At 50.8% G+C, this 13,634-nt stretch overlaps 2 protein-coding genes across 4 annotated transcripts in view; one reads left to right on the plus strand and one right to left on the minus strand.

Moving 5' to 3' along the window:
• Nucleotides 1-6,393, plus strand: part of TNKS (tankyrase) — a 148,259-nt gene extending 141,866 nt beyond the window's left edge. For all 3 annotated transcript variants that reach the window (XR_012673548.1, XM_075149518.1, XM_075149519.1), the window contains one exon: nt 183-6,393. Coding sequence is in view for 2 of the 3 variants with exons in the window: in XM_075149518.1 (XP_075005619.1) it covers nt 183-269 (87 nt within the window). In the remaining variant the exon portion in view is untranslated. The remainder of the gene's footprint in view (nt 1-182) is intronic.
• A 24-nt stretch (nt 6,394-6,417) lies between these two features.
• DUSP4 (dual specificity phosphatase 4) lies at nt 6,418-11,471 on the minus strand. The gene is made up of 4 exons (XM_075149520.1): nt 11,078-11,471; nt 7,937-8,073; nt 7,346-7,565; nt 6,418-7,118 (listed from the first exon to the last, which is right to left on the minus strand). The coding sequence occupies exons 1-4, from the start codon at nt 11,469-11,471 to the stop codon at nt 6,733-6,735; spliced, it is 1,137 nt and encodes a 378-aa protein (XP_075005621.1). The 3' UTR covers nt 6,418-6,732.
• Nucleotides 11,472-13,634: the final 2,163 nt, after the last annotated feature.

The following is a 13,634-nucleotide window of genomic DNA, read 5'->3' on the forward strand; positions in this document are numbered from 1 at the left end:
ACTTAAAGGTATGAACTACATCGAGCAGTTGCCACTTAGTGCTAGCTAGGTTTGAAATACGCTTTTTCTTTTGCACTCTGCGAACGTAGAGCTGATCTTTCACTGTCCATCCTGGTCACTGTTTAGTGAAATCCAAAATGTGGACTTGCTTAGCAATTCTTTTTTTCTTGACTTACTTTCAGGCCTACCCAGAATATCTCATTACATACCAGATTGTGAAACCAGAAGCTCCCTCACAGACAGCAACAGCAGCAGAGCAAAAGACCTAGTAGCTACAGAGCAGTGAAGAAGGATGTGACTTCAATCTTGGACTGGATGGATATGTGTTTCAGAAAATCAGTATCATATAAAATTCTTAACAACCTGGAAATAAGCTGTATGTCTTTTTATAAAGCATTGGTGTCTTGATGAATACGATATGAGTAACTCTTGCATACTCAACTGCTACTGTTCCTTTTCAGGAAAGTTTACAAGGGACTGCCTTTTAATAACATATCTCAGGCTCCTAGTCTCTGCAGTTACCATGTGTAAAATAATTTTGTTTTGATCTAGACTTTGGGAACGTTATTGTGCAAATAGAATTCTTTCAGTGCCATCTCACATGTTAAACTTTCAGACACTACTATTCTAGTTATCTTATTTGCAGATAAATTGCATTAAGCCCATAATTTTCTTTTCAGCATACACCATTCATTTTATGTTTTCAAGAGATCCTAGTCAACTATTTATTTTCCTTTGTATTCTGAAGTTGAGCCGGAACCTTCTTAAAGATATTTTGCACAAAGTCAAGTTGACTAAAATCATTAACAATGCAATATGAATTTCACCTGAGAAGGGGCTAGGTCCAGTTCTTCAATATAGGGTTTTTTTGCACACCTCTGAGCAAACGATAATATGAGTGAGTGTAACTTTAGAGTGGAAACAAATAGTGTCAGTTCGCTGCTTTGTCTGTGTGAGTTTTCTGGAGGAAGCCTAGGAAGTGTTCGCAAAGGTAAAACCAGCTCTTGTGCTTGGAAGAACTTCATAAAGCAGGTCAATGCCCTCTGCTGGCACCTCTAAAAGAACATTTTATAAAGCTTCTATTAAGTACATGCAGTTTGTGAAATGTGCTCCAGTTACAGTGGCATATGATTTTGCTGGGAGATAGCAGGGGAAAAGTCAGAAGATTGCATACACGAGGGCATATCTAGTTCATGTCCCTCTATAATATGAGACCCAGTAAATGGGTTGCAAACTGGTAAGGGAGAGTGTATTATAGCAGTTTCATGTCACATCTTTGTGTGTGACATCACAGTTGAAGAGCTTAAGGGATTTACAAAAATAATAATTTTTTAAAATATCGATTTTACATTTTGATGAGAACAAACTTTTAAAACACAAGTTGGCAAGTGGATTTGTTTGCAGGTATACCAGAAAACAAAGCTAGGATTTATTCGTTCTAATCCCCTTCCCCGCAAATTCCTGGGTTTATTTCACTGGGTTGGAGAAAGTTATTTTTAAGCATTGCATAGCACAGCATCAAACAATTTCAAAAGTCCCTCTCACGGAGGAGATACATTTAAAAAAAGTAGAAACCGGTTTCTTTTTTGTGTTGTTTTTACAGCTTCAGAGAAGGGTGAAAATCAAGCCGTGATAATTTTTTTCTTAACAACCAATTCCAGATGTGCTTCAGTGTTGAGCATGTAACGACTGGAGAAAAAAAATGTTCCTTTGAACACAACATGCTGTACACCTCCTTGTCAACCAGCAATATTTAGTATCTGATGATCCAGTTCATGCATTCAGGTTTTATCCCCCTTAAAGCAAGGAAATGACAGAATAGTGTGCTTCTAGTTTATAAAAATATATGTGCTCCCGACAAGTGGGATTTTGCTGACGTGTTTGGATAAAACAAACTTAAACCTGAAGAGCTTTTCACTTTCAGCGTTAGGACACAAAATTTTCATTTTTAACATTAAGACATTAATGTTGAAGCAAGTTATTCTCTCAGAGGAGTTTCACCCACTGTAAAATCAGTCATTTGATGCAATCTGGCTACCTGCACATCATCTGTTTGTAATAACTCTAAAGAAAACCTTAGAAATAGCAATACTCCAACAGATCTTGAACTTTGGGTTTTATTTTTCTTGAGCTGGCCATGGATATATGGTTCTTGCTTCATTTTGTGACCTGACTAAATATGTAGCTTCGAAGTCCAAGCCAGACTCTAGCCTAGTTGTCCTTTTAATCAAATTTCATTGATAAAATTGGGTGCTTGTATTTTGGCTACTTGTTTAATAGTGTTAGGATTGCAAAGATCACCACTAGGCTTTGAAGCTTTGTATTCATCATTTAAGTTTGGGGTTTGTTTTTAACTTAGTTAATAATGGAGTGGGGGGATGTGCCTATCTACACTAGGGTTTCAGATAGCGGTGAGAGTGAGTGTTGCTCAACATCCCCAGTTAGACATAGTTTTAAATGGTAAAACAGTTGTGCTGCTTAGGTGAGCAAAATGGTTAATGTGGGTGTGGAAGTTAAAAGCTTTACGTCTTTCAAAAACAAGAACAAACCTAAAAACAAAACCCCACTAAGCCCACACCAGATTCTGTTCTTGCTTGTTGTTTCCTGTGTGCTGATTGAACTAATGGCTAGTCTGGATTTCTTCTGCAGCCTTGAACTTCTAGAGGATAAAAATACTGTCCAGTATCTTTGAACTGCCAGTGTTAATGTATCTGATGTTCTGTGCAGAGTAAAGGTGCTGTGTGAGGAAATTATTTTGCAGTGGTTTTTGTCTCGTAATGACATGATCTCATATCCGTTTGTGGCCAGATACAGAGGAATACCCAGGTCTGATGATGCGTCTGTGTGTCGTAGAAACCTGTGCAGGAGTAGCGTCCGCCTCTCCTGGCGTATGTTGTAGCTCCTCTCACAGTTTAAAACAAAAGTGAGGATCTGCCCATCAAAATCAAAGTCACCCATGAAAAAGCTGGTCCTGGTTTTGGTGGTAGAGCTGCAGTTGGCAGGTTGTTAATGGTACAGAGGCTGCTGCTTTAGCTGAGGCAGTTAACTTGATGCCTCCTAATTCTAGAGAATAGGACCTTAAAAATAGCACGCCCCCATAACCAGGCAGCTGCTGCCTGCTGAGAAATGAAGTTTTTCGACTTCCTGAGAAGGGCAGTCCCCTGATAATGGGGTGCTCGTTTGCAGTGTTGGGTCACCAGTGGAGGCACGGTAAGAACTGAGGATGCAAGAACACGCTGGGCTAAGCCACCTCATAGGCTTGGGAGCATGGGCACCCCCTCACTGGCTCCAGAAAGAGCTATTCCCACTGGGACAGAACGTGGTGTCTGCTGGGAAAAGGGACAGTTGTCTCTCAGGCCTGTTGATTTTTGTCCATGACTCTTTGAGGCAGCATTTTGCAACGTCTGTGCAGTTTGCGACAGGCCCTTAATAGGCAAAACAGAAAGACACCTCACCACGTAGCAAAGAAGGGAGGGTTCTGCTCTCCATTGCTGAAATTGTTTCCACGAGACAGATGAATTAGGTACCTGGTGCAGAGCGACATTGCAGTCTGAATGCTGTCAACAAAACTTCTGTTAGGATTAAAAGCAGAGAGTACAGTACCTTAATAAGGTGTATCTTATTTTCTCATCCTTATTTTTATCTGCCGGTCTATTTTGATCCCAGCTCCACGGAGACTGTTACAAACCTCTTGTACTAGTTCCACTGTTTTGCAGTCACTATTGGTCTGTAGTCCAAGGAATGAGCAATGTGTTTTCTAACCTCTGTTTTGAATGTTTGCATGTGATGCGATTGAATCCCAATGCATTATGCAGCAGGAATTTATTTTGTCTGCAACTTTTATACTTTGCTTGTTGATAACAGAATACCCCAAAACAAAATTCTACACCAAAGCAAAAAGAAAGCCCCGCAAAATGTTCTGTACTGCTGGCTTTGGTGGGCAGCAGACACAGAAAAGGCATGTGGTATATGGGACGGGGTAGCTTCTGGAGAAGGGCACTTCCTTGGCTCTGGAAACCAGCTGATCCTACTGTTTGTTGTAGGCTAGAGGAGATGTCTGCTCCCCGTGAATGCGTGAAGTGCTGGGGGATGCTAACATGTTGTGCCACTGTGTGGCCTGCGGGAACTACTTGAGAAGATTTGGTACTCTCTTAAAAAAGGCTCCTGCATCCCTGCAGTGAAGTTGGAGCTCGTGCACAGTACGTGCACAGTACATGCACAGTACCTAGAATTTCCACATGGGACTGTTAACAGAAATTACCCAGAGCAGATTTTTTCAAAAGACAGGTAAAAGGAAGGGTCCAACCACAAAACAGATTAGTTTGAACATTGCTAATCATTCTCAGAAGCTGAAGGTCAGGAAATGTGGGATTATTTTTAGTGGGATTTCTCCCTTTCCATGCTGCTTTGCCACAGAAAATCTAGCTCAGAAGCCTACAGGGAGATGCATCTAATGCACGCTTCAGTCATTTTAAGCTATGCTGCAGCCCTGCTGGGGAAGACAGGGAAAGTACAGATTCAATCCTAGCCTCAGGTAGTGAGGGGCTTGTGAACCTCCGTAGCCCTGAAATCCATTGATGATCAGAGGTGGTGGCTTTGGGACAGTCCAGAGCATGCTCTCTTGATCTTTCAGAGAGCAGCAGGACACGTGCGCAGATGGAGTGGCAGTGTTCCCACCTATCTGAACACGTAGTAGATGTGAAACCTAGAGGATCAGGGGACAGCATATGCGTGTTAAAACTTCTGAAGCAAGGTGAACGAGCCCATCAATCAGCAGGGAACGTGAGAAACAGACGCACTTCCCGTTACACTAACACATATGCCTGTCAGGTCGTATTATCTGACTGGTTTTGATATATCTATTTCTATCTCACTGAACCTGCTGGTGGCAAGTTTTAGTGTTTGTTCCGTTAATTACTAATGTAGATTTAGAGTCTCTATTACAAGGCAATTTTGACACTTTCTTTGTAACATCTGCAGAACTTGTTTCAGCTTTGGAAATTGAAATGGGGATTTTTCTGTGCTGCAGTCCTGTGAGCTTGTGCATCTTCATTCCTAATTGCTTTCTCTGCCAACCCAGATGGCAATGTACCTGGGGATCGAGTTTTTAGACCTTTTTTTGTATAACTTGTTTTCATAACTAGCCCTGTATGTTTCCTCTCTTGGTTGCCAATTACCTGGAGCTGGGATATCATTTATTTATTTCCTCCTTTACCCTCTCTCTCAAAGATGACGATGGGCAGGTTCTCAGCCTACCTACATGGTGGACTTTAGGTAACATCTCTGTAACAACCCAGTTTGATCGATAAATGTGCTTGGCTAAATGTCTGATCTGCAATACTTGTAATAGTTTAAAATTCAATAAATACATTTTTAACAGTTGCTCTGTAAAAGCGGAGTGTTTGCACAACCTGCTGTTCTGCCTTGGTCTTAGGACAAACCTGCTCCAGCCACAACTGTTGAAAACAGTTTTATTTTTATTTTCTCCAAACAATTTGTTTTCTCCCTCCCTCAGGCAATAAATAAAAAGTTAATTTCTAAAAAAAAAAAAAAAAAAAGGAACAAAACCATACATATGTACATCAGCCACACAGGCATCTTGTGTGTTGGATTGGACTGGGGGGGAAGGAGAGAGGTAGGGTGGGAAATAAGGCTCCAGGTGGGTTGAAGATGAGGCATTTTCTAGGCTTGGACCAAAAGCTGCAGCAGTGTTGCACAGGTAAGTGAGACCCAGCTCAGGTGGAGAGGGCTGGTCATGAGGTGGAGGAACTTTGAAGATGCCGGATGGATGGATGACATGTCTGGGCCAGCCTCTCCTCCAGCTGGCTGCTTCTCTCTTCCATTACAGTCCAACCATGTCCCATCCTACTCCTTCTGGAAGAAGAGCAGCAGTGGGATGGGTGGAGAGGAAACCGAACAGAGCAATCAAAAGCAGCCCAGACTGCTGCCCCCCACCCCTTCTTTCTCTTCTTTAAGCCACAGGAGATTGGACCTAGTTTTTGCAGGAACCAGAGATGCGCAGAGGCAAGAGGCATTTAGGACTGCATCTCCCCCTCCACACCGCCTCCCAGCCACAGAGATTGCTCTCCCCCACAAGAACGGGCTCAGCTGCTGACTCGGCAGGTGCCTGCCAGCCCCTGCATCGCCTCCCCAGGTGCTGGCAGGGGTGAGGTTGGCTGCAGGCAGCCCTGTGCCACCACGGCTGCTTGCCCCAAGGCCCTGCCTGCAGCTCTGCTTGTCACCCAGTGCAGCTGGCTCAGTAAGCAGCACCAACCACAGGCACCCATGTCTCTTCGTGCAAGGGGGATGACTGCTGCACAGTAAAAAGAGCGTATGCTCCCTTTTCAACCCAGATGAGCTAGGGGCAGAAATACAGGGAGAAGGGGAGGTGTATCTTCTTTTTTTTTTAAAAAAAAAAAAAAGAAGACAACAAAATAAGGATGGAAAGAGATGAAGACCAGGCACTTGAGGAAACCCAGTATACTATTCTTTTCCTCCCCCAAAGAGCCTGGACAATGTCAGGGTTTGTGGCTTTTACAACTTTCGTGCTTTCAAAACATAAAATTAAAAAGCAAAAAAACCAAAATGAGGTAAGAAATTTCTCTACGAAAAAGACTTTGAGTCCAGGGTGAACGGCAGTGTCCGGCACTATTGCTTAACATCACAGGGCTCCATGCCCACCTGCCCCCTCCACGCCTGGCACTATCCGCCTGGCTGGCCTCAGCCCCTGAGCTAACAGCTGGGCGAGGTGGTGATGGGGCTGTGCAGGTATGGGAGGCTGCTGGGGGTGGCATGGACACCAACAGAGACTGGGAAGCTGAAGACAAACTGGGAGGTAGGGGTGGAGGTGGCCTTGCCCCGCTCCCGCAGTGTCCCTGAGGGGCTGACAGCTTCCACTGCACATGAGGTGGCCAACACCTGCGACTCAAACTGCAGCAGCTGCCCCATGAAGCTGAAGTTAGGGGAGATGATGCTCCGGCGCTGCTTGACAAACTCAAAGGCCTCCTCCAGCTTGACACGCTTCTTCATCATCAGGTAAGCCAAGCAGATGGTGGCTGAGCGGGAGATACCAGCCTGGCAGTGGACTAGGACTCGGCCGCAACACTCCTTCACAGAGTCTAGAGGACAACGGGATGAGACGTGAGACCAATACCCTTCCAACAAAGCCCAACCCCTTGCCAAACCTCCAGCTGGTGGCTGACCTCCCTCCCACCAGTGCAACAAATGGCCTGGACTCTGCTGGACCCCAGTCCTCTCCGAGCCAAAGGCTGCAGCTCTTTGAGGCAGGAACCTCCCCCCCCCGGTAAAACACACATGGACACTGCTCCTCTGCGCAGGCACTCACCGATGTACTCTATTGCCTCCATGAACCAGGAGCTGATGTCAGCTTTGTGGTTATCCTCCACGGGGATACACTTGTACTGGTAGTGCCCCTCGAAGTGGTTGGGGCAGTCTGAGGAGACATTCAGCAGGGCTGTGATGCCCAGTGCATCAAGCATGTCCCGCCGGGCGGCATGGTAGGCGCTGCCAAGGTAGAGGAAGGGAAGGATTTCCACAGGGCCACCCTGTTACAGAGAAAAACAACAGATATGAGGGTGACCAGGGGACAGCAGTGGGCAGGACACACATCCAGATGGCTTGGAGGACCTGAGCAGTGCAGGAACATGGTACCTGATCCAGGATCCTCAAAAGAGGGAGCAAAGGCTGCCCTTCTGAGCTGTTGAACCCATTTCAGCCTCCCCCTCTTCATCCCCTTCAGGAATGGGCAGCTGTGGTTAACGGGATTTGGGGCTGTCCACTCCCCAGGGAGCACAAACACCCTGGGATCAGGCTCTGCAGGCCTCAGCCGAGGAAAAGCAGAGAGAGTCCAGCAGGACCAGGTTGCAATGCTCGAAGGAGCAGACAAAATAGCTGAGCGCTGGGCTTTTAGACATACCTGGTCATGAAGGGGGGTCCCACAGGAACTGCAGCCCAAATCCAGGGGCTCAGCGCTGGTGGGGGGTGACACATTGCTCAAGGACTTGGTTTTTGCACAGAATTCAGGGTACTCCGAGGAGAAGCGCTCATAACCCCCTGCAAGAAGAGAGGCACGAAGCGTTATCCCAGGCTACATTCACAGCACTGCAGAACAGCATAGCCAGAGCTGACGCGTCTCACCGTGCCCTTCGCCACTAGATGATGCTACAGTGGTGGAGAGTGGTCTCCTGCCCCAGGACGAGCAACAAGGCTCCTGGCAGCAAGGGGGGAGTCCCTGAGGCCCCACCGCTCCCTTAGAGCAAGAGCCCCGTAATGCTCTTGGCCACCTGTAGTCTCTGGTCCAGGACTTAGCCCCCTACACACCATCAGCCAAAACCCCAGACCGAGGCCAACGTTGTTCTCCAAGATGATGTTACCAGTCAGCATCCTCTGACTTTAATGGGAAAAGCTGCTCCCAGGCCAAAGACTGTTCAGTTCCCAGCTTTCCCAGACACATCATCCTGCCACAAAGCACAGGGAGATCTCCCACTTTTCCAGCCTGACCCTCCAGCCCAGAGCTCCCAAAACAACAGGCCAGAGCCAGGTACTGGACACAGTGAAGCTAACCCCACAGCAAAGCTGCTCTCCAAAGAGAGATGTCCACTGCCTCTCAAGGATATGGGTACGACCTGAACATGGAGGTGAGTGCCCTGTGAAAGAGCAGCTTGCTCCTCTGACCTGCTGCCAGGGGTCATAAGCAAAGGTGACCTCAGATCTTCCTAATGGCAGGCAAAACAAGAGCAAACCCCGCTGACTTCCCAGGACAGGGAAACTGCAATGTTGGCTGCAAATAAACATTTCTGGTGAGATTTCCTTCTCTCATTCAAATCAAATCAATAACCCTGACATCTTTATAGAGCCTGACCTTGAGCCTTAAAACCAACGGAAATCAGGTATTTTACTATCACCACAGGAATCTAGCTAGACCAAGCCCTGACTCCCAGGATAGCCCCTGAAGACTCACCCGAACTACAGGACCTATGCCTGCAGATTTGGGCTTGCCAGAGCACATGCAGCAGGACGCATATTCCTTATCCAGTCTTAGCTCTGGGACTGCCCTGAACAAGGCTGGATGCTCAAAAGACCAGTGGATGCAAGCGCCTCCAGCAAAGCAGCCCGGAAATCCCTGGGCAGCTAGAGACCAATATTGCCAGCATCCCAGAGTCCTTTATGGTTTCCTCCCCCTACACAAGGAAGGGCTCTAGTACCTTAAAGCAGAAACATGCATATGCATCAGTGAATTTGCATTGTCCCTCCCACGTGAGCAGGACAGTTTGCAGAGGCTGCTTTCCCAGGGCCTGACATCCCTTTGCAGTCCTACTGGTTCAGTTTGGAGGAGCACCCAAAATCAAGTGCCCCTGTTAGACATCTTCAGGATGGTCTGATCCTAAAATCCCAGGATCTACCACATCCCACTCCATGGTGGCCACCACACCATCCAGAGAGGGAGAAGCTGCCCAGGGTGATGTGCGGAAATGGGCTTCCTCCTTGGAAAGGCAAAGCGACCCTTTCAGACAATGCAAGGTGTTTCTCTTCAATGCATCTCATCAGATCTAATGCCTGTTCAACCAAGCACCACATCCAGCAGCTCCATCCAGAGGTGTACAGATGCTGGCTGTGCGTGCAGGCCCTGCCTGCCACAACAACCACACTGTGTGGGTGCCCATCGCCAAGCAACACCCAGCCGGGCTGTTTCACAGGGAACCTGGCAGCAGTCTGATCTGCACAAAACAGATCCGGGTCTTCATCGTGACCTGCACCCAACAAGTTGGCATTTGGACAGGCACAGTGGTGGGTTAGCATGGCTCTTGTGAAATCAGAGTGAGCTCAATGATCAGTAGCTCTGTGGTAAGTGAGGAAGAGGCCTCTAGTGCCAAGACCGAGTCTCTAGGAGCCCCTTCCTTAAAAAGAAAAGATTGGAAACCCCAAACAACCTCCCATGAGAACCACAGGGGCACCAGAAGCCCTCAGCTTCTGGCCACCCTTCAAGCACAGCAGCGTTTCCTGCCACACGCACGGCTCCCAGCACCACAACAGCTCATGGCGAAGGACCCGAAAGCATGTTCCCGAGCGAGCCCTTGCTGTGCAGGCACTCCCGCAGCAGCACATCGTATCGCATCCTTGGAACAGCTCCTGCTGTTTTTACTGTATCTAGTACAACAGAAGCGCTAGCTCCTCCATCTATCAAGCCTCTTAATGGATTTGCTACTCTGCATACGCATCCTCACCCCTGCTGTAAGTAAACCAAGGAATAAATTAGCTCTCAGGCTGTAAACAAAAAAGAAAAAACCCCACAGAGCTCATCCAGGAACCCCAGCTGAGCATCCCCCTTCCTAAATCATCTCACGGCAATTCTCAGGACCAGCAGCTCCAACTGCTCACAGCACCTCATTTAACACGCGCCGATGCTGAGAGCACGGTGGGGGGAAAGCCCCGATTGCTGCTGTAGCCGCAAAAGGAACACAGAGGCGTCCCGGGGGGTTCTGCCCACTGCAAAGGGACATCGGCATGGCGCCATTTATTTGGTCCTGCACAAATAACCTTCTCTGCACCGTGGGGCGGGGGATGCACTCAAACAAAGAGGGGGATCCCCCTCTTCCATCTGGAGTGGCTTGTGCCGTTGGGTTTGCACCTTGCCCCCCGGGCTCTGCGTGCCCCCCAGCCCTGCCCGCAGCCGGTCCCAGGCAGAGGCGTGGGGCCTGCCCCACCGCTCGCTCAGCCTGAGGTGGTTCAGACCGCCTTTCTCTCGGGCCACCCACGCGCGGGGTGGACGGCCGCGCTGCCGACTGTCCCAGGACCCCCGCTGCGGGGCCACAGCCGCACAGCCTCGCTGGGTGCGCCCCCCAAACCAGCACCCACAACCCCCCGCCCCGCGCCGGCTCCCAACTTCTGGCAGGACAGCCGGCAGGAGGAGGAGCGGGAACGGGGCGCAGCGCGGCCAGACCCCCATCCCCGCGGTCGGCAGCCCCGTGGGGCGGCGTGGGGGGTGCTGCCCGCGGCCAGGTCCCACCAGCCAGCCCAGGGCCCCCCCCAGATCACCCACCCCCCCTCCGCGAGGTACCTGCCAGGAGGCGGATGTCGGCGCGCGCCGTGTCGCGGCGGAGCGCGCGCACCACCAGCGCCACGGTGCTGTCCTCGCGCAGGGCCTCCGCGCGTGGGCTGCGCTCGTCGTACACCACCACGGCGGCGTACAGCCCGGCGCGCAGCCGCGCCCGCACCTCGCCCTCGGCCGGCAGGATCTGCTCCAGGCTGACGGCCCCCTTGGCCCGCCGCCGCACGATCGTGTTGCAGCGCACGTTGAGCGCCCCGCGGATGTGGCCGGCGCTGTGCGCCAGGAAGGGGCGGCAGTCCAGCACCAGGCACCGCCCGGGGCCGCCGGCACCGGCCTCGTCGCGGCACACCAGCCGCCGCAGCGCGCTGCCCTCCATCTCCCGCAGCCCCTCGGTGGCCACCATGGCGGCGGCGGAGGCGGCGGGGCCCTCCGCCAGGTGCCGGTGCCGGTGCCCGGTGCCCGGTGCCCGGTGCCGCTCGCGCACCCCCGCGCGCGCGGCGGAGCCTTTACTACCCGGCGGCGGCCGGCGCGCGCCTCCGCCCCTCCCCGCCCCGCCCATTCATCCCGCGCCGGGGCCGCATGAATGGACGGAAGGCGGCGGGCGGGCGCGGGCGACGTCACCGCCTCCATTCACAAAAAAAAGCAGGCCTCCCCGGCAGCCGGCCATGTTCTCCTCGGTTTGTGAATGGGGGAGAGCGGCGGGCGAGCGGGCGGCGCCGTGCCTTTGCCACCGCGGGGCACGGGCTGTCACCCCCGCCGGGACCCCCTGCAGGGCACACGCGCTGCAGGGCACACGCGCGTGCACACATGTACGTATGCATGTACACGCACCGCTGGGCACACACGCACACGCATATATGCGCACGCTGCAGGGCACACACTCGTGCACACACACACACTGTAGACCACACGCACGCACAGGCACACAGGCGTGGCTGGGCACACACGCACGGACACGCCGCACACGCTCCTCTTTCCCCCTTTGTCCCTTGGCTCCCGTCCGGGCGCTAAGCGGGGCCCGCTGAAAGGTCTGCAGGGTCCCTCTGACTGCGTATCTGCCACCGCGACGTTTTCCCTGTCAGAAAACGACAGCTCATTAACTGCAGAGCCTTAAAAACACCGCAGCGCCCTGTCTGGGAAGCAGCCCCATGGAAGGCTCTCTGATTTGATTCTTCATGTGGAGGAACACTATTTTTGGCTAAAAGCCAAAGGAGCAAATTCACAGCCCTGAAGTGACCTCAAGAGGGTCTCCCCGTAACCACCACCTAAACACCAAGCAGTCATTTCACCCAGCAGTCCCCTTTAGGGCTGCTTTCAAACTAAAGCAATGCCGCCGCCAACCCCAAGACCAGCAGCTGTGCTCAAGGCGTTTCCTGCAAACCGACGCTGGCCAGTCCCAGCAGAGTCTGCTTCAGAGACCAGAAGGGGCTCAGCTACCCAGATCTGGACCTGGACGTGGTGGGAGTAAGGTTAAGGGCCCGATGGCTATCCAAGCCCACCTGCCCCGGTCACTGCTTTCCACAGAGGGCAGCATTTGGACAGGCAGCTTGACTTCCCCTCCCCTGCATGCCCAGTAGCTGTTTATTTGGGCAAGGCAGGGTAACACCTTTCTGTGCGTGCCTACCTGGGAGGAATCCAGCCTACCATGCACGTTCGAGGCCTACAGCTGGTGACACTCCTGTGTCCCACTGCTGCCTCTCCCTTACACTCTGCTCTCTGACTGCTACCGGATTGTCCCCTCCATCTGCGTCAGCCTGATCTTTGTACCCCTGGCTTTTGTGTGCAGTGCCAGGCCTTTGCCAGCCAAGCCGAATCAGATCAGCTATGGGAGTAACATTTGTTCAGTACACCCCACTCCAGGAATGCATTTATTTGAGCCCATTGCCTAATACAATAGGGGTGGAAGGCTAATTTTCCCCTGTTCCCCCCATTCTGTGTCAGACACAAGGAAAGAAGAAACCTATTTCTACTGAACCAAAGCAGACTCTGACTGGCCAGTGACATGCCAGGGACATGCTTTCCTCCTTTAGAGAATGCTGTCAGAGACCAAAAAACTCAAACTGAGAATCTGATTTCAAACTAATTAAAAATTACGCTTTCGTAGCAACATGACTTGAACTCAAGTTGGACCATCAAAAATGTCTGAGGAAGTTTTACCAAAATATGCTGTTTTCTTTGCTCCTCTTCGGCAGGAGATATTGGCCACTACCACGTGATGAGCTAGCCTGCTGTGTTCAATGCCTTCTGCACTATTCACTCCAGCTTTTACACTAAAATTGGAAGACCAAGGGTACACAGCATATGTCCTTGGAGGCAGGGCCTGACATCCTAATTTTTCCCTTTCTGGTCCTGTGTGTGACTGGGCCAAACTGGTCTGAGGTGGGAGAGGAAGGCAACATTGGCATGGGTAGAGGAGGGGGATTTGGGCTGCTGTCCCTGGGTGTTTGCATGAGCATTGATGGAGGACATTATTTCAGGATGGAACATGGATGGATGTGTGTGCATGTGCACCTGACAGAGATTTCCAAGTGTTTCCACGTGCCTGAACCCTCCTCTCCCCATTGTG

This window comes from Calonectris borealis, chromosome 4 (genome assembly GCF_964195595.1).
Source record: "Calonectris borealis chromosome 4, bCalBor7.hap1.2, whole genome shotgun sequence".
Classification (NCBI taxonomy): Eukaryota; Metazoa; Chordata; class Aves; order Procellariiformes; family Procellariidae; genus Calonectris; species Calonectris borealis.

Bases quoted from the DNA above. Each gene is read 5' to 3' on its own strand.
- DUSP4 (XM_075149520.1), bottom strand. From the start codon at position 11,471: ATGGTGGCCACCGAGGGGCTGCGGGAGATGGAGGGCAGCGCGCTGCGG. The intron at 8,074-11,077 runs GTACCTCGCGGA...CTCTTCTTGCAG, and splicing joins CGACATCCGCCTCCTGGCAG to GGGGTTATGAGCGCTTCTCC. The intron at 7,566-7,936 runs GTATGTCTAAAA...TCTCTGTAACAG, and splicing joins GGACCCCCCTTCATGACCAG to GGTGGCCCTGTGGAAATCCT.